General features: G+C 38.8%; 1 protein-coding gene across 1 annotated transcript in view; it reads right to left on the bottom strand.

Moving 5' to 3' along the window:
• The window catches only part of MEI4 (meiotic double-stranded break formation protein 4), an 82,793-nt gene that overhangs the window by 59,585 nt on the left and 2,031 nt on the right, over positions 1-21,177 (bottom strand). The window contains exon 2 of the mRNA XM_075087128.1: positions 12,355-12,603. Within this exon, the coding sequence (XP_074943229.1) occupies positions 12,355-12,603 (249 nt within the window). The remainder of the gene's footprint in view (positions 1-12,354; positions 12,604-21,177) is intronic.

Here is a 21,177-nt window from a genome sequence, read left to right as displayed (position 1 = left end):
ATAATTTAAGTGGACATCTATACTCTCACTAATTCCCACGGAAGGAAATGCATGTAAATTTCTGGCCTCCCAAACATTTTCACTACTTTTATTCTCAAGAATTCAGACTGTGTTTAAAAGACAGTGAAGGAAAGTTACTACAAATGCATCAAATAAGATCTTGCCCTGTACTTGTACTCTTTCTCCCCAGGCCAGGTAAGGAATTCTAACAGAGTCAAAGTTGAACAGAACATTACACTTGAGCTGCTTATTATTTAACAAAGAAAAACATTCAGAATCAAAAATTTCTCTGGTCACCATCTATCTCTCATACAATCTTCTTCCTCAAAGACATACAAACTACATTACAGAAAGTATGCATTGCATTCATGCTATTGAATTATTTTTGTACACCATTGTAGAATCTCTTTCATCCTATTTCACGCATTAGATACATTTAAGTCAGTGCCTCTGGGCATAAACTCAGTACTAAGTGCCAGACTCCCTCTGTGCTACATTCTACCTATGCCAAAAGATTGCAGTCAAAACTAGCAAGAGACATTAGAGTAGTGACGTAGAAGATGAACACGCATAAACATCTCAGTGCCATGAGGCAAGGTTAGAACCCCATCTGACTACCTCCTGGCTGTGCCCTGCTTACTGGGGCAAAGCCAGACTGCTGCTCCTCTTACTCCTAAAAAGCACGCACATACTGTTCATATTTTCCAAAATGATCCAAAGCAATACCGTACTCCTCTTTGTATTCTTAGATGAATAAAAAGATATTATAGATGGTTTGACCTGACAGGAAATAAATGTTATATTTCATGGCAACTTAAAACAAAGCGTTTTTAACACAGAAAACATCACTAGGCCTCAATCTACAGTATTCTGTACACTAACGAAACAGTACTCAAAAAAAGTTTATACAGACTTCATTAAATATCCAATTTCAAATGGAATTCTGACCATTACTTTAGTCTCTGAAAACATACCAGATCATCTACCGAGGGTACTACTACTGAGATCAAAACTGGAAACATTGTTTGTTTGTTTATTTACTGTTGAGTCTCATGCCTTTAACGTTCAGACATACTAAAAATTGAACAGGGCTGGTACCAACTGACTCACAATGAAAGGGCTAACTGTAGGGAAATCAACCAACATTTCCAGGAGGTAGGAAAAGCAGGGCTTGTAAGGCCAGCCTAGCATTTTATATATTAACACTGTTCCCAAATGCCCTACGTACCCAAATTTGGAAAGCAAGCAAAGCACACTTCCTGTGGTCTGACTAATAAAAACAGGCATCAGCCTTTCATATCTTCTCTCCCTAGGGTTTTGAGCAAAAGACATTGTAGAAGAAAAAAAATTGAAAGTTGTTTTTGGTGCTGCTTAAGGAAAATAAGCCCTTCTAGGGAATCCATCTACTGTGAGTTTCACTATGTGGATATTTTGTTCCTGATTTTAATCCCATGGGGCAATACGAAAATCGCTCATGAGGATGTAGTGCCAGGAGTCAAAAGAAGCAAAGCAAGAACTAGATGCAAAAACCCCATATGTATGTTCGCCAATTTTCCTGTTGAGAGAAAAAAAAATAGCAGAGATGAAAGAAAGGAGAAGGAGAGAGAAATAAAAGGGAAGAATAATACAGAAATATCCATAGGAACCAAACTTAAGATGGTCCCCAAATAAAAGCAGCAGCACATACAATGAAACACTCCTACAAGTAGGAGACACTATTGCAATTACGCTTAGGTTCCTACTCACTGATATATCAAACTCCTGTCCCATTATGAACTTCCAGAAAACCCTGTTATAGTAAGTCCCCAATAGCAGCATATTTCTGTTCAACAAATAATACAAAATGCTTTAAACGTGTTCAGTCATTGATATAGTCTAGTCATCTGGGGAGGAGGTGGAAGTCATCTTTTAAAAAAGAAAACACCCACCAGGAAATACTCATTATTTCCCCTCAAAATGACTAGAAACAGCTTACAATTTATTTCTTGAAAGAAGGTAAGCTAATCACTTTGTACTTACCTACTCTTTAAATGAGAAAACAGTCTTGATGTTACCACTATGTGGTTATCAAGTACAAAAAACCAAAACAGCATTAAGCCTGCCTCACACTAACAATCACCTTTAAATGGTAATTTCAAGAACATTTCACTATAAATATACTGGAACAAGAAATATGAAAATTGAGTATACTTGATAAACTGTTGACAAAATTTACAATGCCTTTTTATAGGTAATGAAATATCTGTTCATGAGCAATTTTACAGCTTCCTTAAATACATCCCATCAGATTCAGGAAATATTTAAACTTTTAATTCCTATTTAGGACTTTACGTCCTTACTACATTAAGATCCTCAGCTGAAGATCAGAATTGTGTGCTCCCCAAACAAAGCAAGATATGGCCACAAGAAGAGCCTTGGGGTGCAAAGGCTGAAGACATCCCTCTACACATATTCCCCACCACAGAAAGTGTCTGGCCTGAAAACCAGCAGTCATTCAAGGTAGCGACTTGTATACTGTGTCTAGTATGTAAGCAAGGTTTGCAGGTACTTCTGTGAAGCATAAGAACTCGAATGCACACACTGCTGTGGGACTGCAGAACATGGAGGTTTTTATCAGGAGAGTGAGATGCCAATAGATCTTACTATTAGAGAGCGTGAAGTCTTCAGCTAGTCCTAAGTAAGCAGAGTCTGGCAAACACCAAAGACCCCCCCATTTCCCAGGTGAACTCTGTCGCTTCTGAATAGCCATCTTAACACAGACATCAAGACTCAGTTCAGGGACAAGAAAGGGAAGAGGAGCAGCCAGCTGCTTCATCAGGACAGGAAAACACCTTTTGTCTCCCCAGTGCGCGTTGCCAGCAGTATATCATAAGAACTCTCAAAGCTGTGAAGAGACAAGGGAATGACCCGGCTCCTGGTCCTACCCAAAGCAGAGTAAGAGAGGCGGCATTTGTAATATCCATGTAGCTGGAGGAGGGGTGGTGGAAAATGCTTTCTCAGACACCTGCCCTACTGGCTGTCACAGAGGAGACAGTGTTTGACTGAGGAAGGCCACATGCTATATGTAGTTCAAAATTTAAAAAAATGAATAAGTGTCCTCAACTGATAAAACTGCTGTGGAATCATAAAATGGCCTTCAAATCTTTTGAAAAAACTTGAATTTTTCTGACACCTGCAGTTTTTTTGATACCTGGAGTTACACCACCAACAGGGATTGTAGAACAAAAAACAGGCTTGAAGGTGGCTGGTAAAAGAAACGAAGTGAAGACATGATTTGAATTCTGCAAAAAAAATTTATTCAATGAGCACATGCATGGATTATCACTTGAAAAATCAAAAATAATGACATTAGACATGTAAAGCTGTCTTAAAAATCAGTTCCAATTGACAGGCTCCGTTCCACTTCTATAAAAAAAAGACAATTAAAAAAACTAAAAATGAGGCAATCTTAGAAAACTCTTTGATGATACTGTATTCTGCTTTCCAAGTAGGTGTTCAGTCAATAACTTCTAAAAGGAAATGAAAACATGTGAATTTCACATTTTTTTCCTATTGCGTTCACTTCGCCACTTATGCATTTTTCAGGACTTTGTTATTCTTCATTTAATCTTCATTGACTGGTTTGTTACAAGCGCACTTTCCATGAGCAATCAATCAAGTTTATTCTCTTAATAAAACAAACCAAAAAAACAACCCTCCTTATACATATTAACTGTTTTCTTTACCTTTTCCTTCCTGTGTAAGCCTGTCTCTATTCTGCTGTTTTCATTACTAACCAAGCTGGCTGGTTGAAAAAAACCATCTCTCCTCCCTTATGAACTTCTGTGTGTTTAGCACACCGTTGTTGTCCTGATCTGGAACCAAGCCAAACTTCTGTATATATCAAAGCAAAGAAATACTGTCTCATATATTTGACCACTTTGAAATAACGGGGTGGGGGGAAGCATCCAGGATTCTCCAAATGAAGTCATTTTAGAAGCTGTGTATCCCACACTTTGCTTCTGCATTTCCATGGGGTTCTGTTTAAAGCTAAAGTATTTCATGCTGACATACTTTGTCCCATTTAGGAATAATTTCACAGAAATTATTATAGGACTGAGTATCTAAAATTCTCAAATCAACTGTTCAATGCCAGGATTTAAATGCTTCTCGGAAGGCTTAGAAGCATGCAGTTCAATCTGTTAGGGATTTTGCTTACATAAAGCATCTAAACGTTTAGAATTCAGTAAGAACGGAGAAGGATTTTGAGGATATAAACATTCATTTTTAGGGGATTTCTGTAGAAGACAGCACAAATCTTTTGTAGTTCAAGTCAAATGAAGAATGCTTGCAGCAAAGATATGGAAGGATCGATAAACAGGTGACAAACATACAGATTTGGGTCAGTTACTGCTCATCAAGCAGCTTTCACAGCTAAAGATCTAAGATTCTTTACAATATTGACCATCTCAATTAGAGGACTGAAATTTGAGTTCTAAGCTAGATAGGGGATGTGTCAAGATATTAAGTGAATGTAGTGGTTTAGCCAGCAACTCAGCCCCACCCTGCTGCTCACTCACTCCCCCACCGTTGTGATGGGGCAGAGAATCAGAAGGGTAAAGCTCATGGGTTGAGATAAGAACAGTTTAACAATAACAACAACAGCAACAATAATGCAATGGAAAGGAAAACAAAGAAAGGCACAAAACCCAGGGCGGGAAGAAGGAGGAATGAACAACCCAAACAACCTGCATGTGACACAGCTGCTCACCACCCGCTGACCCAACATTGCCAGTCCCTGAGCCACAACCACCCCACACACACACACCCCCCCACACCCCCTCCAACTGCCCCCATTAATATACTGGCCATGGTGTCACATGGTATGGAAGGAACATCCCATTGGCCAGTTGGGGTCAGCTGACTTGGCTATGGCCCCACCCCTCCCAGCGTCTTGCCCACAGTGGCAGAGCATGGGAGGCTGGAAAGGTCCCTGACTACTACAGGTGCTACTTGGTGAAACTGAGCTGCTGCTTAACAGCAACTAAAGCATCAATGTGCCATTGGCACTTTACCAGCTACAGTGAAGAGAATTAACTCTCTCCCAGCCAAAACCAGCACAGTAAGTTAAGGTTAACTATGAAAGTTACCTGTCTGAACTGGTAGTACTATGTTGTATTAAAAATGCTTTGCATCGTCAAACAAACTGAGCTTTGTTAAGAGACAAGAAGTATCAGCCAATGCAGACAGCAATGGTCTGGGTGCAACTGTAATGAGATGAAGGCTAAAATGAGGTGGACTCCCCAAGAAATCAGCTAGGGTGTGTATTCCTAAAAATGTCTCTTTTCCTGAATACAACATGGTATAAATGTTGGCTTTTGTGTTTATACACCCAGAAGCCCACAAACAAAGATCTGCTTGAGGAACTCAGATTATCTAAGTTTGAGTTAAGTTAAAGTTGCCCACAGAGGTTGCAGAATCTCCATTTTTCAGAGATACTCAGAAGCTGTCTGGACGTGGTCCTGCATGACTGACTGTACATGGCCCTGCTCAACCAGAGGGTTGGACAAGGTGACCTCCAGTGTCCCTTCCAACCTCAAACATTCTGTAACTCACCATTTCCAGAGAAAAATTTGATTGATCCTTAGCTCCCCGCAGCAGACTTACAGGCAAGAGGATACTAATTGCCATGGCCACACTTCACTAGTTTTTACCATATCTATTCAGTTTTCCCCAAAAACTATCATTCTGTTACCCAGAAGAAATTAATTTATACTACATTATGAATCCCATTTGCTTTTATGAACCTTATTCCTAAAAATCACTATGCATCTTATCAGGAACTTGATCTATACAGGGAATTTATAAAATAATAGCAAACCCTTCCTCCTGCTAGGACAACTGGGTTGGTTTTGCTTCTGAATGGGTTCCTTAATCAGAAACCTGGAAAAAAAAGGGTGTTTCTTGGGTCCCTTTGCCCCAAGTATGTGCTTAGAACAGCTGTAGCAATCTGATAAAACAGACAGCATCTGTTTTCAAAGGAAGAAAGTTTCCACAACCAAAACAGACCTGTTATCCATGGAAGGAGCAGTACTCTGAGATTTCAATGAATCATTACACTCCAGCTGGTGCTTTTTCCAGATTGCAAATTAACTTATTTAATTATCCTGAAAAGGCCTCAGCTTTCATAAGGTTCCCCATTGTGTCACTACAATTATGGGGAACAGATTTATCTCATCATCATATTCCAAGAGCCATATTCCCATAAATCTGTGCTAAACACATTTTAGCTCCATTTTTGTCATCTCACGTATCTGTTCTCAATTTCTTTCTCCCCTCCTGAAAAATTAAAATACTTTTTAGGTTGTGACACATTACTTGCAATGCTGCCTACTTGCATTAGTACCACTGGTAGAAGAAGCATGGGAGTACACTAGAACACTTAAGATGGCAATGACAGTTCATTTTTTAAGTACTGTCTGCCTGACACCATCATGCCTTAGACAAAATGCTGAGATGATGGTTAGACTGGGCTCCTCTTATAGATCTGTATGAAGAAAAGGCCACTTTTTGGGTGGGGGGCAGAGGGAGGGATGAAGAATCTCTTAATGCAGAAACATCACATCCCTAAGCACAGACAAAAATAATCAGATCTGTTTTCCATGGTGACATCAAACTAAGTGTTGACTGCTGCCCAATGAGGAATCATCTCACCTTGGAAAAACAAAGCTAGAAAAACAAAGAAGGCAAAGATTCCCCTCAGAGGCTGACAATTCCTCTGCAACTGTTGTTCTGTTCTTCTGGATTCCTTGCTTCCTGCCAAATACCGGGGAGGGGGAGGAAGTAGTGACAGGACACAGCAAGCTATAACAGCAGCTCATTCAAACACACCGACTTGAAGAAATAGCTTTTACATAAACATACCATGATAACTTGGAAATTCTAGTCTATATTCCTCTACCTTACTACTATGCCATTGGAACGAAAATCTTTACTACATGCTATTCAGGGCAGCTGTAAACATTTCACATAATTTCACCTTCTTTCTGGGGAGGGAAGTAATTTCTCCTAATAGACTACTATGTTTTTATCCTTGTTATTCATTCTGATCTGGATTGCTGCTCCCTCCACTAACAAGCAAGATTCCTTTATGAGACTGCAGATACATATTCACTGAGAAATCTGCATACGTTTTGGTCTGATCTTTCTGAATTCATCTGATTGGTTCCTCTTTGAAAATGAACTTTAAAAAATTTTATTATCAATTATGTTCTCCCACCACTCCTTTTAATGTAAGCAGGCAGAGGAAACATCACAAGTTAAGTTATTTAAGTCATGGTGAAGAATTTTGCCCTTTCAGAGGTTTGAAATCAAATTATTCAGAAAAGATTTTGACTGGCTATCACTCTTCCTGCTCTCACCAAAGCAGGACTTACCTGATCCCTCCTTTGCCTACTGAGGCTTGAAGCTGAGTACCCAGAGTTTCTGCCTCTCCCTGCTGAGCAAGAAACACCCACACCATGACTTATAGAGAAGTGGAAAGGGAAGAGATGGCTGGAATCTGTGGCCCAAAACAAGGCTGCTGGTAAACTGGAGTTTTGTATCATTTATCATTAGTTTTACTTCAGCTGATTAGCTGGTTGGTTCCAATTCTATATGCTTTTGCTTTTGCAGTAAGTCTGAGCTTCCAACAAGGTGAAAGGAGACTGAAGAGTCTTCATACGGATCTACAAAGGAAATCGCTCCCTTTTTCTACATGCACAACCAAATACCTCAGGAAACACCGAGTTAAGGAGCGAAGCAAATCATACAAAATTCTTTTTGTCTCTGGCTCTTATTCCCTAAAGAGATACAAGTTGCTTCAAATGTCTTGACACCAGAAGCAGAATTTAGGGGACAGTACCCTGAGAAGTCAAATGCAGCCTTAGGACACAGTTAGAAATCATTCACTCACATTAATCACATTCTGACTCAGAGTTGATCACTTCCCTAAACATATACATGCACTATGGTAGAGCGGGCTGGCAGCTATATGCTACTGTGGAGGCCTAGAACACAGGAGGGGACTTCAGGGCATGGCAGATGAAGTCTTGCCTAAATGATTTATAAAAGGAAGAATAAACTAAATGTTAAAAAAAAATAAAGGGGGGGGGATCTGGGTTTTTTTATTATTATTAGAAGAGCAAGCGGTTCAGTAAATTCCTATCCACTGCATAAGAAGGGAATAATTGGAAACAAGATTGAAGGTAAAGCTAAGGAAGAGAGAATACATACTCCATACTAGTTTTGCTAAAAATATACCCTGAATAACTGATTTGGAACCTTTCAAGAGTATCAGCCTAAAGCAACCAAGGCAATAAACATCTATCCTCTAAATTGTCATTCCTAAAATACGTGCTTGGCAACAAAAGGGTAGAGTACTGCATTTATGCCTTCTTAGGTTGGTGTAACAGCTGCAGGCTTTTCAGATCTCTTTAACAGAGGCTGCCAAGAAACAATATGATTGTTGATTTGATGAGCTGATAACAGCTAATGAGTTTGTCTTAGATGGCAGGTGCTTCAATCCATGAATCTATCAATTCACCAATGTTTTGTAAGACCCTTTGGCTTTTCATGTAGTTCTAAAGCAAAGTTTCAACAGAATGCTCAAATATTTTATATTCTTATACTTGGAAAAACACCAACGAGTTTCTCTCCTCCTCTCTGAAATTCCTATCTGAATCAAAGAAAGGCCAGAAACTTTGACTAAATATGAAATTTGATTTTTTTTCTACCCATGGGCATAGTTGTCAGGACAATACTGGTAAGGTGAAAAATAATGAACAGACAATTACAAAAAGATCTGCTTCTCCTCCTTGGATGGCTGGCATGCAGCCAAAAGCACCACTACGTAAAAGGAATACCACTGTCCTTGTACTCAGAAAGACAGCTGCACATAAAATCAATATAGGAACTTCCAAAACACAGCACAGTCAGGGAATGTATACCACAGCAATTTTCTAAACAACACATTAAACTGTAACAACCCAAACTACCAAACAGTTCACCTGTAGCAAAGCATATTCCTCCCCATCAGCAAGGAACCCAAACTTTTTTAGGGTCTCTGAGGACAAAGAACTAGTGAGATGAGACAAAAATAATTTAGACAACATATCTTCAAGAACAGATACTTTATTCTTTCTCCCTCATGTGCTTGTGCATCCATACTGTGTGTGACTTTATGTGGAGAAGGAGAACAGGCATCAGCTTCAAAGAGCTTACAAATTTCTCACGTCAGGGAAATAAAACTCCACGGACAGTCTCTAATCATTCCTGAAGCCTCCTAAAGACCTACTACTATTATTACAAACAGCAGGTGGAAGAAAGCTCTCACACTCAGAATGCAGAGCAGGGAAGATACAGCTGCAAAGGAAATCTTGGCTGAAGGACTCTACTCTTCAGCTCTCAATAGGGAGCAGCAGACACAAACGCAGTATCTGATCCTTCGAGATTTTCCAGTGGTGGAATTTGTGGAACTCTGGTATTCTTGCATCTATAGAGTTGTTAAGCAGAACACAAGAAAGCCAAAGAAAAGCTGAGAGTTTGAATTCTTTTAAGAGGTCGCATTGTTTTAAGCAGAACACCAACTCCAAAAATAAGGCTGGAGAAATGAACGGAGAAGGAAAAGAATACATATCTGTAGATTACCTGGCCCTAAGAACAAGCCCAGTTATCCTCAGCCCTAATGAGAACTTCTTTGGTGTGATATTAGGTAGTAAACTTGTGCAATATACCATCAACAACAAACAGTAACAATGGCTTGATGGATCTATAGTAGCCTTCAGGTGAATAGGATGGAACACCACGTATACCACTTTTCCCCTCAACTTAGATTCAAGCTCCTTGAACCTTCCTATCTCAGCAGTAGCCAATGCTTAACTTCTAATCAACATGGGCTTGAAAAAATCTCAAAACTAGCACAACATACAAGAGAGCAGATGTCGTCAGTGGTAGAGCAGCCCCTATTTCAGGTAGGTTTTGCTTCCACGACCATCTTCCTCTAAATGTCACAGAATGGTTTAGGTTGGAAGGGACCTTTAGAGGTCATCTAGTCCAACCCCTCTGTGCATGTCAACTACAGGTGCTCTGCTCTTAATATACATCATCAGCTGGATCATCAGAAGAGTGCAGAGATCTCACCAACAGATAGCCCATCAGGTATCAGTAACAATCTTTCTTTACTCAAAAGCAAGAGACTGAGCATTTGTCTCCAATGTGACTGTAACCATGAATGCTCACTCACCAGTTACATCCGTCTGATGAAGAACATCTTTCCAAAATAACATATGGCTCAAATCCATTATCAGAAGAGTTCACGCAATACCAAGGTTTAAGGAGGGGGGAGCTGGGGGTGGCAGGGGGGAGAAGCAGCAACAAAACCCCAAAACAGTCAAAAGAAATATTACAAAAAATGGCTGTCTCAGACTTCAAGAGCTCAAAAGTGTCCTTTCAATGTTACAGAAAAGCTGTATGAAGAAGTAGATATTATGATACAGTTCAGATTTCCCACGTATTTTTGTTCTGTTACACCCATGCAATTCAGAGAAACTAAAGGGGAAGACTATGCCTTACTCCTCTTGAACAGCATGTGATGCAGGTGGGGCTGAGGTAAACTTCCATAGCTATTTCAAATGTCAGAAGGTTTTCTGTCTAACAGGTTTATCAACAGTGAAATCATAAACAAACATTTGAAGGGAAAATAGTGTGTAATGCTACACACTAATCCTTCAAATTAGTACAGTGTTGGTTTTGTACCCTGGAGAAACTGAAGTAATATAGAAGGACTGTAGATACCACATACCTCTACTATTATTTATGATTCCATTAGCTAAACATAGACTGAAATTAAAGTTTGACTTCACTGAAAAATGAAGCTTGGTCAGCTGCTCAAGGTATTTGGACAGGCTGCTGAGACCATACAAAAATGAAAAGAACTATCTATGAAGAACAGCTTATTGAAGTGATTTGGGAACCGTGGGACTTCTTCTAAGCCACTCAGTCTATTGCTCGCAGAATGGAGAGAGACATCCTTTGTGGACAATTCACCATACGCATATTAGTGAATATCGCAACGGGTCAAGCGAACTATAAACTGTAGAGTAAGCCTGCTATTTACCTGTACAGACAATGATGAAAGCACAGAAAATTTAACGCAGCTGTAGAAATCTGAAATGATACCAGATTTATCACATTTGAGGTCTCTGAAGAAACTGGACTGTGACTAGGGCAGTGAAAATTAACATCCTTTGGAAGAGGTGTTATTCACCAGAGACAGTTGTTTTTCTCTGTCTGTCTCGCAACTAGAAGAGCTTATTTTGGCAAGTGAGATCTCAGTATTGCTCAGTTCAACAGCTTGGGGTGAAGAATCTTTAAAAAGTTAGACTTAGAACACAGAAGCTGCAGATTAATTTATTTCATTTCTAGTGTTTGATATGTTCTACTTAACCCACAATTAGAATATCCTGTCCAAACATTAGATGTTAATAAATCTCTCCTGATCATATGCATTATATGCAACCAGTTCTTCACAACATTAAGACACCTGCTGCAAAGAGTAGCTTGAAAGTTACTTTTACTATTAAATTAACTTCATGTTTCAATAGGTTGCAAAGAACAGACACACAAACAATAAGTATGAACAGTCATTAAATCACTTCTCTAGAAAGGTCTATTAAAAAAAATCATTAGGACTGCTAACTGAAGTCTAATACATGCGCCCTCTCAGCCAAATTTAGAACCCAGAAATCTTCACAAGACAATAAAAAAGCTACTGTTTCAGTACAAAAGCATTCCAGTAAAGCCTCATCAAGTTTTCTATCAGGGAACCTTCTAAAAATCTCAACTTATAAAGCAACTAGCTGGACATTTTTATTTTAGAGATCCCCTCAACAGTAAACTGTCTCTCTCCTTCAGCTCAGAGTATTTCAACCTCCATCTCCTTGGGGAATGTCTCCCCAGAGCCTGGAGACATCCTCCACTGCCTAATTTCCAAACTCATCTATTGATCTCTTGGAGCAAGAATGCCTCACTCCACGTGCACAGGTCAAAGAAACAGTGCTGTCTGAGCTCATCATTTGGTTTTTTCCATATTCTTTACCTAACAGCTTTCCTGAATCCTACAATATCAGACTCACAATATTTTATCATGTCATAATAAATATTCGCAGTTTCCACAGTCTAAATACACTAACAGAGATAGCAGAAATACAGTCCTTTGCCTGCCCAACCTTCCCATTATACATATTAAGAATTCATGCTTTCAACACATCAGGCTTAAATTCTGATTTTAAGCATCTTTGAAGTGTAACATAGTAAGAAATTATTTCAGGAACTTACCATTTTCCAGACAGAATCTCGGACAGATCTTGTTCAAAAGAAGTTCCTGACGTAATCGAAGAACTTCAGCTTCCAGCGCTTCAACTTTCAATTTCCATCCAAAATCTTGTTCGGATACAGTTTTGGCAAGGTGCTCAGTGTATTCTTTGCAACTCTTCCCTAGTGGTTTTGAGTGGATAATTGCAAAAGCCAAAGCTAGTTTTGATATTTTCAAATACCACACTTGATTTTCTCTTCCGCCTTTGATTTCTATTACATTAGAAAAACAGAAAACAAAAAAGTAATTTTGCTATGACTCTATTAAGCAAATTATGCACGGTATTTTCTTACCTTTGGAAACGGTTCAACAGTAACACCAATTATTTTATTTCTAGCACATTCCTAAATCATCAAGAGTAGAAATATAAGCATCTGTGCACAATGAGAATAAAACATACATAAGCTGTGCTCCAGCTATAACAATAAAGTTCAGGCAGAGTTCGAGAATAATTGTGGAAATAGCAAGCACTTCAAACAGGTTTATTCTAGCAAAATTTTAAGTGCAAACGTTATGTCCACTAAAACAAACACAAAAAAATAACCTCAAAAAAGCCCTCACTCCCTACCCCCCAAAATAATCCTAAGCCCATGACTGAAGAATGCATATGGGTTTGTTTATACTTAGCTTAAACACAATATATACGCTTTCTTGAAAATCTGCCAAAAGGTCCCAGTGCTCAAAAGGTAAAACTTCTAAGGTTGTAGTTAGTGTCTGGTTTTGGACACCTGGTATTGCACTTGCACTTCTAAGTCTACATTAAGCCTCAAGCTTGCAGAAAGGTCTACACATACAGCTTCAAATTGATGCAAGTGTATAGTAAGATAAGTGAAGAAGACAGTTTTATCAGCTCTGTTACAAACAGTGAGGACAGGGCAAAAGGCATTATAAGCGTCAGAAGAATAAAAGATTTATCTAGATGGTTATGTCATGGGTAACAGCACAGGACCTAGGAATGGAAAAGGAAAAAATGAAATTAATAATAATAATACCCAGCCTAATTAGCAAAGATTTTAATTCCCTACCATTTTCATTCAGTAGTTCAATTTGTTTTCTTGAAAAAATACTACTTCCAGAATACTAATAACAAAAAAAATCACTTCCCACACTTCTGTCCTGGCCTTGACATCTGAAAATTGTTCATAATACTATTTTTTTCTTGTTATCCAAGAAAACTGTAGGCTAAGCACTATAATAAGTTGTGTTTAGTACCTCTGAAATAGTCACAGCGTAGGTTTGAATATAGGTATTTTATGTCATCCTGTAACCAGATGACCTGCTATCACTAAGATGACTTCCTCCTTTGGTTCTCCTCAGCTTTGGACAGTACATTGTAAACCATCACATATTTATTTATCCACTGGGGGCACTTACAGAAAGTGCTGCCTTTAAATATTTCTTTCACCTTTCAAATACTTCTGAAACGCACAAACAATTCCTGTACATTCCTTGTACACTGCCAATTCAGACACGCCAGTCAGTTACACTTTGAAACGTACAGGGCGCAAGGGATACGGCTGCAAATATTCCTTGGGAGCTATCTACCTGCAGCTATGTTTCAAGCTACTGTTCTCCACTTGAAACACTATGTTCCTGTCTTGTGTGTGGGCAAAACCACAGTCCAAGCCACCAGTGCACTCTTAAAGCTAATGAAAGTACAGTTCTGTTTCTAAGGGTTTACCCTATCTATACCACTCCTTAAAGCAGTTATATATTAAATAAATGGTACTTTTTGCAAAAAAATCTTCCTTGTAAAAAATAAAAATAAAAATCAATTTTTCCATTCATATCTAAGAATTCCAGTAAAAAAGCAGAAGTTCATTCTCTCAGCCTCCAAGGATCAGCACCTCTGTGGGACAAACCGATGTAAGACTCTTGTTTGCCTTATACATCAAAGGAAATGTTTTGTAATTACAGAACCATATAGGTAATTAAACTGCTGTGACTGAAATGAAATACTCTTCTTTCAATGTGGTTCCATTAAGTAGTAGCAGTAAGGTATCCAAAATCTTTGGCTTTGAACCTGAAAGGTGCTCCCCAGATTATCTCGTCTTCGTAATAGAGATTTTGCCCAGATACCACTCAGTGTCTGTCAAGTTTCATTCTTACAAAGCTCCTCTACAGAGCAGAGCCACAAATTAAGGCAGGCAGAAAGATATCTTAAAAATGGATTGCACTGCTCATTTATCATTTGGTTATCTCCAGAGACTACTTGCAAAAGTGTTCTGATTCACCTCCTTTTAAAAAAGGACAAATAAAGATTCACTTTGTGCTTTATTACATGCTTTGTCAGTACTAGCATTTTGCTTTACATTACATTCCGAGAAGTTTCAGAAGGACCAACACTCCAGTATGTGTGAGAAAATAGTACTTAATTTCAGCATTTCATGAACGTTCAGGTGCCTTTTATCATTACAGAGTCACCATCAATACCTTCTTTTCTATCATGCTCAGGTTTTTTTTCTACTCACATGACATACCATTACAAAGAATAGTCAAAGTTATCTGTTTGATTACTGATACTTTACTACTAGGCACTTTACACATCTCAACCCGCAACTCTAAATCAAGTGATTTAGGGTCCAAAAAAATCCCCAATAAAAAGAATCTAATAATTAGACAAGTATTACAAGGAACAGGACCAGAAATAGTTGAGACTGAATTTCTACAGCTCAAGGAAATTTAGAAGTGTGAAATGCTACTGTAGTAGTATTTTTAGCTACTTATTACCAAACTAAAGAGAGTCACTTTCCTACTTTGTTTTAAAGGGGACTACTGGATTTTAAGCAGAGCAAAAACCTTAGTGCACATGCTAATAATACAGCACAGAAAAGCAAAAGGTTCTTTCACTCTCAACATGCCAAAATGCTATTTCCTAATGGAGATGTATCCCTAATAAATCACATAAACCACAGTATTGTACCTAATTTTGCTTTAAAACACAATCAAAGTCTTAACTAGCATTCCACCTTAACACTTAGGACATACAGTTAGGTAATGAAATTTGGATTTTGAGGGAGGCCTTTTTCTCTTTGACATCTTATACAGACTCACTTCTAGAGTAGTATTGCCTTACACTGAGTGAGTTTAATGAAGTCCTCTTATTCTGGAGAAAAATAATCACTCCTTTTCTGGAATAATTACTTGTAGAGATGCTGTTAAAAAAAAAAAATAAAGGCAGCACAGATCACAAAGTTGGTTCTCCTTGGGAACAAGACACAATCAGAGCAGTTTTTGGAGAAGAAATTCTGTTGGCCTCTCAAAATCTCAGTTTAAAACATGCATGTATTTCCAGAAACAGTAGATTTTATAAAGATTTTATAGAGAATATACTGCTCTTTCACCTCCTTTCTATTACTGTCACTATCGCCATTTCTTATTTCTTCTTTTATGATCATGAAGAGAGTAGTTTGTGGAATGAAAAACAGGAGTTTTAAGAGTTGATTCATGTTCTTCCACAGTTGTGTAAAGGGACAACTGCTCTCTCAGAAACCACTGTAAAAAATCTAGAAAAAACCTCACTGGATGATGTTAGAAATATGGGGATACTGGCCAACTGTGCATTAGCAAAAACTGCACAGCAATCTTGCTCTCAGGAAGTGCTGCACCAAAGACCACCAAATGCGAATGCATTCCACTAAAAGCATATTGGCAGCTACAGAGTTTTATCAATAATATTTTTGCTCATATCAGCACAGAACTGACACCAATGGTTAGGTAGAAAAAAGGTTGAGAACTAAACCAGAAATTTGCCTTGATCAGGAGTAGTACCAGGACAAGAGCAGAAAGAAGTCACCAGTCTAACCCTAGCTACCAACGCCAAAATGATGTCCTACAGGAACTGGAAGGATCAACAATTATCCACCAAAACACATCTGGTACCCAAGTAACTCAGCAAGAATAACCACTGGATAACAGAGCTCCATTTGTGTGTTTACTCAGCGTTAAGGTAACCAGTAACCCCTTGTAAGCCCTGCTAGAAGCAGGGCACGGCACCTTAACAACAGCATCCAGTGACAAGTTTCCTATGCAATCCCCTAAATCCACAGTCTGATACTGGAAGTGAGCTCCGAGAACAGGATCAGCTAAAATCGCGATCAAACAGGACTGGGCCTCCAGATTTCCGACACATGAGAGACCCCGCCACGTCGCTCCAGCCTTCTACCTCTTATGCAGGGAGAGGGTACTGAGGGCCCACAGCCCCACCAAGGTCCTAGCCATGGAAAGCAGCTAAGTAATCATTCAGCTGCTGAAATAATTACAAAATTAGTCATGAGCTGTCCTGTACAGCTCTGTGTTTGATAACCAAGGGGAACTAAGAGGTAGTGTTAAGATCCTTTGAGGACCTTAGATATAAACAGGGTAACAGAAAGAACCAGGGAAAACCTGATTCATAAACACTACCCTACTCCACCAACCTGCCACTCCTGCTGTTTTGCAACTGGCATTTGATGCAGCAGCACCTATTACACCATGAACTGCAGCAAGATATCTTTCTAGTCCCACCTTTGTTTTGATGCTGTCTGCAACATGTGAAGAGGAAATAATTCCCACTAATTAGAAAAAATCCCCACTATTTTCAGATTACAACCTTTTTAGTTTGTTTTCTTCTCAGTCAGAAACTTCACATATTTAACTCCATTACAAAGGTCAAAGGTTTCACATTATTGGTTAAAAAACCCTGAATAATTAAAATAATTTTTATTAAAACACTGAAAACATCCACTAAAGCCATGAAACTTGCATCTAAACTTAAACCATTCATTAAGGTCATCTTAACAACCTATAAAAACTGTTTCCAAAAAACCTGCAACCCCACAAGAGGGCTGTTTATGCACCTTGCTAGTTAGGGGTCCCCACTTTCATACTGATAACACGTTGTCAAAGTCTGGAAGTTGAGGTCAAACACATGGCATCTTCAAGAAACAAAGTTAATTTCTTGAGCCCACTACCGGCGCAAAAGCATCCCTTCCTCCCCTAGCACTCCCTTAGCCATCAGAAGATGCTTTTCTGCTCTTACCTCTTGTTTCTTTTTTCACTGTTAACTACACACAACTGAACAGCCCAGTCTCTGAGTGCACAGCAGTTGCCTTCGCTGCTGAACACAACACCAAATTAAGTCTCAAGAGGAAAAAAAAAAAATACTCCTGGATGCTAGCCGGTTTTTTTTTACCTCATGCCAGAATTGCACTAGTGTCAACAACAGGCTGACAGGGATAACAATGATTTTCTGTCTTTAACACAAGCGCAGGGGTGATCACTTCATTATTCTTTACATCAGTACATGTGAACCAGAGGAATCAGCCTCCCAAACAGGATTAACCTAGAAAGGGGTACAATTAAGTCTGGAATCAGATCAAAATGGAATGCTCCCTGAGGAAAAACCCAGTGTTCTTGGGATGAGCCTTGGGTGGGCCTGCTCCTGGGCCCACACTCATTGGCATCTCTCAGCCAGCCCTGGGTTCCTCTACCCAGAGGAACAGCAGCATGTGTCACACCCGGCCATCAAGGGGTGGCCTACTCAGTTTGCACAGCTGAATCCTCAGGTTTAGAGTTTTTAACAAGTCTTTTGGGGGTGTTCTGTGGTAAGGGAAGTGAACAAGATTAGATAATTTACCTTTCCAAGTGCTACATAGTTTTCTGACTGACCTTGGAAAAAGGGAAGTCACAGAGTGATGGGGGAAGGGGGATAAGTTCTACTGAGATTTAAAATTATAAGGCACCACAAAATAAAACCAAAACCTAAACTTGTTTGAAATAATTCAGCATTTGAATAATACTCATGTCACAGGATTGTACACCTTAGGCACTAAGTTCGCCCATGAAATTTATGGCTAATAATAGAAGAAACTTCTTCAAATGTCATAGGCAAAACCTTAGAGCTTACAACAGGACATTTATTTGTTATTCAACTCATTACCATCTAAGATTGAACATTTTAAAAATTAATAGAGTAAGACACAAAATAGGCTGTAACTCATTTAACTTCCAGGCCGTTCAAGGGCTCAGTTTTCTTCAGATTTGAAATAGATGGGATATATAAAAGGATTTGTCAGGACAGAAACAAATTGCCAGTCACCACTACTACACAGCTACAAATCTTCAGACAGTCCTAAATAAATCAAAAAAAAAAAAAGGTTTTCCTTCTAAATTTAAGTGTATGGTCAGTCTTTAATGGCACAAGCTAACAGGAAAAACAGGGGGTTTTGCCATGAATTTTACTTTAACTAGTCTGTCAATTAGACACTGCAGATAAAGGCGAAAACATTACCCACATCTTTGTAACCTCATTCTGCATCACACAACAGCATTGTTCAATGCTATTCGAGATATCAACCCATTATAACGGAACACAATACGGGTCACAAAATAATGCGAGTGCTCTAGTGGAACTGGGCTGAGCTGCACATACATAAGGCCGTAACATTAAGCAACAATAAAATAAACTTGATTTAATTGGTATGCCTAACATAATACTGTCTTTCATGTATACAATAATGGTAATGGGAGAGCTGCATAATCAAGATGAACTGAAGTACGTCTTGTGTTCCAATTAAGCAGCTTTTATTGTAAAAATGTGTATTGAACCAAGGCTACTCCACAGTGTCATCTCTAAACAACCTGTACTCATAAGACACAAAAGTACATAATGTTGACATACTTAGGGAAAAACTTGGTTTTACTGCCACAAGCCTAAACAATACCTCCAGCATATTTTTTCTTTCTTTTTTAAATGGACTCAAGATGCTAAAATGATACTGAAGATAATAAATATTTAAAATTCATCATGTCAAAAGCACAGGAAAACTTGATTAAAACATAACATGATTTATTTCTTCAAACAATTTGTTTTAAATCATTTCAGCTTCTAGAATCACATCATAAATTCTCCAAAGCCAAATAACATGAATGATTTGAAAAATATTTTAGAACTTTTTAACATTCCCCAACTATAACCATATCATAGCACTTAAGAATATAAACAAGCATAATCCCTTGGAATTTCAGTAACACTTCAGAGATAGGATTTATCTCCTCTGAACTACAGAAATCTACAGTTTAGAAGTCTACAGCTGAGCTAGCTGTCTAGGCTTCCTTTATCATCAATGGGTAGAAACAGAGATTTCTAATGTCAAAAGTAAGTCAAGTGATGTGTACACCTGCCTTGTGATGAAGTAAGACATAACACAGAAACACTTGTCTCCCTCCCTGGACTACACAGAGAGTTAAGATTACTAGATCAGATGCACATATATGTACTTTGGATGGCTAACTTCCATGAGATGAGTTGGTACAGCACAGGCAGCTGAAGCAGAGACCTTCAAAAAGTATTTAAGTACCTAACTAACAAGGTGTTGTGGTTTAACACCAGCTGGCAACTTAAGCACCACCCAGCTGCTCACTCACTCCCCTCTTGGTGGGTTGAGGGAGAAAATCAGAAGAGTAAAAGTGAAAAAAACTCATGGGGTGAGATAAAAACAGTTTAATAGGTAAAGCAAGAGCCACCTGCGCGAGCAAAGCAAAACAAAGAATTCATTCACTACTTCCCCTGGCCAGGCAGGTGTTCAGCCATCTCCAGGAAAGCAGGACTCCATCACATGCAACAGCTACTTGGGAAGACAAACACCATCACTACAAACACCCCCCTTTCCTTCTTCTTCCCCCAGCTTTATATGTGGAGCGTGATGTCATATGGTGTGGGATATCCCTTGGATCAGTTTGGGTCAGCTGTGCCGGCTGTGTCCCCCCCCAGCTTCTTGTGCACCTGGCAGAGCATGGGAGGCTGGAAAAATCCTTGACTGGTGTAAGCACTGCTTAGCCACAACTAAAACATCAGTGTGTTTTCAGCATCATTCTCATACTAAATCCAAAACACAGCACTATACCAGCTACTGTGAAAAAAATTAACTCTATCCCAGCCAAAACAAGGACACAAGTTAAATTTTGCAAGGCTAAAATCAGCACCTTTTAAAAGAGGTTTGTAATCCCAGATCTTTTTAATATCTCAAAAAAAAACCAAAACAAAAACAAAAATTAAGCTTTCTAAAAGAAAACGCAAAAATCATGGAAAAATTTTGTGATAATAACCTTGTGCACATTTAAACATTGTCCATGCACAAATAGCATACAGGTGCAAAGTAAAACACATGTGAAGCATCAAGTATGCCCAGAATTAAATGAGCATAAAACAATCAGCTTGGCCCCTCATAACTTTGCTGTGCATCACTCTTCAGTGAGATCACGTGAGGAAATTATTTCCTCCCATTTCAAAATGCGTAAACTCGCAATTTAAGATACCGAAAGTATATCGATACTCCCATAACGATATGCTTAGAGTAACTATTTCCAGGTTTGGACTACTCTGGCATTTTGTTTTCTGAACAGAATCATTTGCCAGGTTTTTTAAACTTTTTTCTAACGTGCTGTTATAGTGACATAGCAAGAAGAAATACCATATCAGATTTAACATACAAGAATCCCAAGTCACTCGAAAGTTCGACTCTGTCAATCTTCTTCAAGAAACATTCCAAAGTACTGACAGCAAGGACACCTTACGCACCACAGGAGCTTTACAGAGATAAAAGGATTCACTTCTGCTCTATTCCCATTAGGATACACCAAGTAAAAAACCCTAATGTAAGCCTGAGATTTCTGATGGTTTTAAATTATGTATATATTCTCCCTACAAGCTGAGAGTTCTTCCCTTTGCACTCTTTCTTTTTCAACAGGCTTTTTGGTTTTTTGTTTGCTGTGTCACTTACAGCGATATGTAACGGATCTGGCAC

The sequence above is a fragment of the Phalacrocorax aristotelis genome, chromosome 3, assembly GCF_949628215.1.
Source record: "Phalacrocorax aristotelis chromosome 3, bGulAri2.1, whole genome shotgun sequence".
Taxonomy (NCBI): Eukaryota; Metazoa; Chordata; class Aves; order Suliformes; family Phalacrocoracidae; genus Phalacrocorax; species Phalacrocorax aristotelis.
This window is presented reverse-complemented; position numbering and strand designations above follow the sequence as displayed.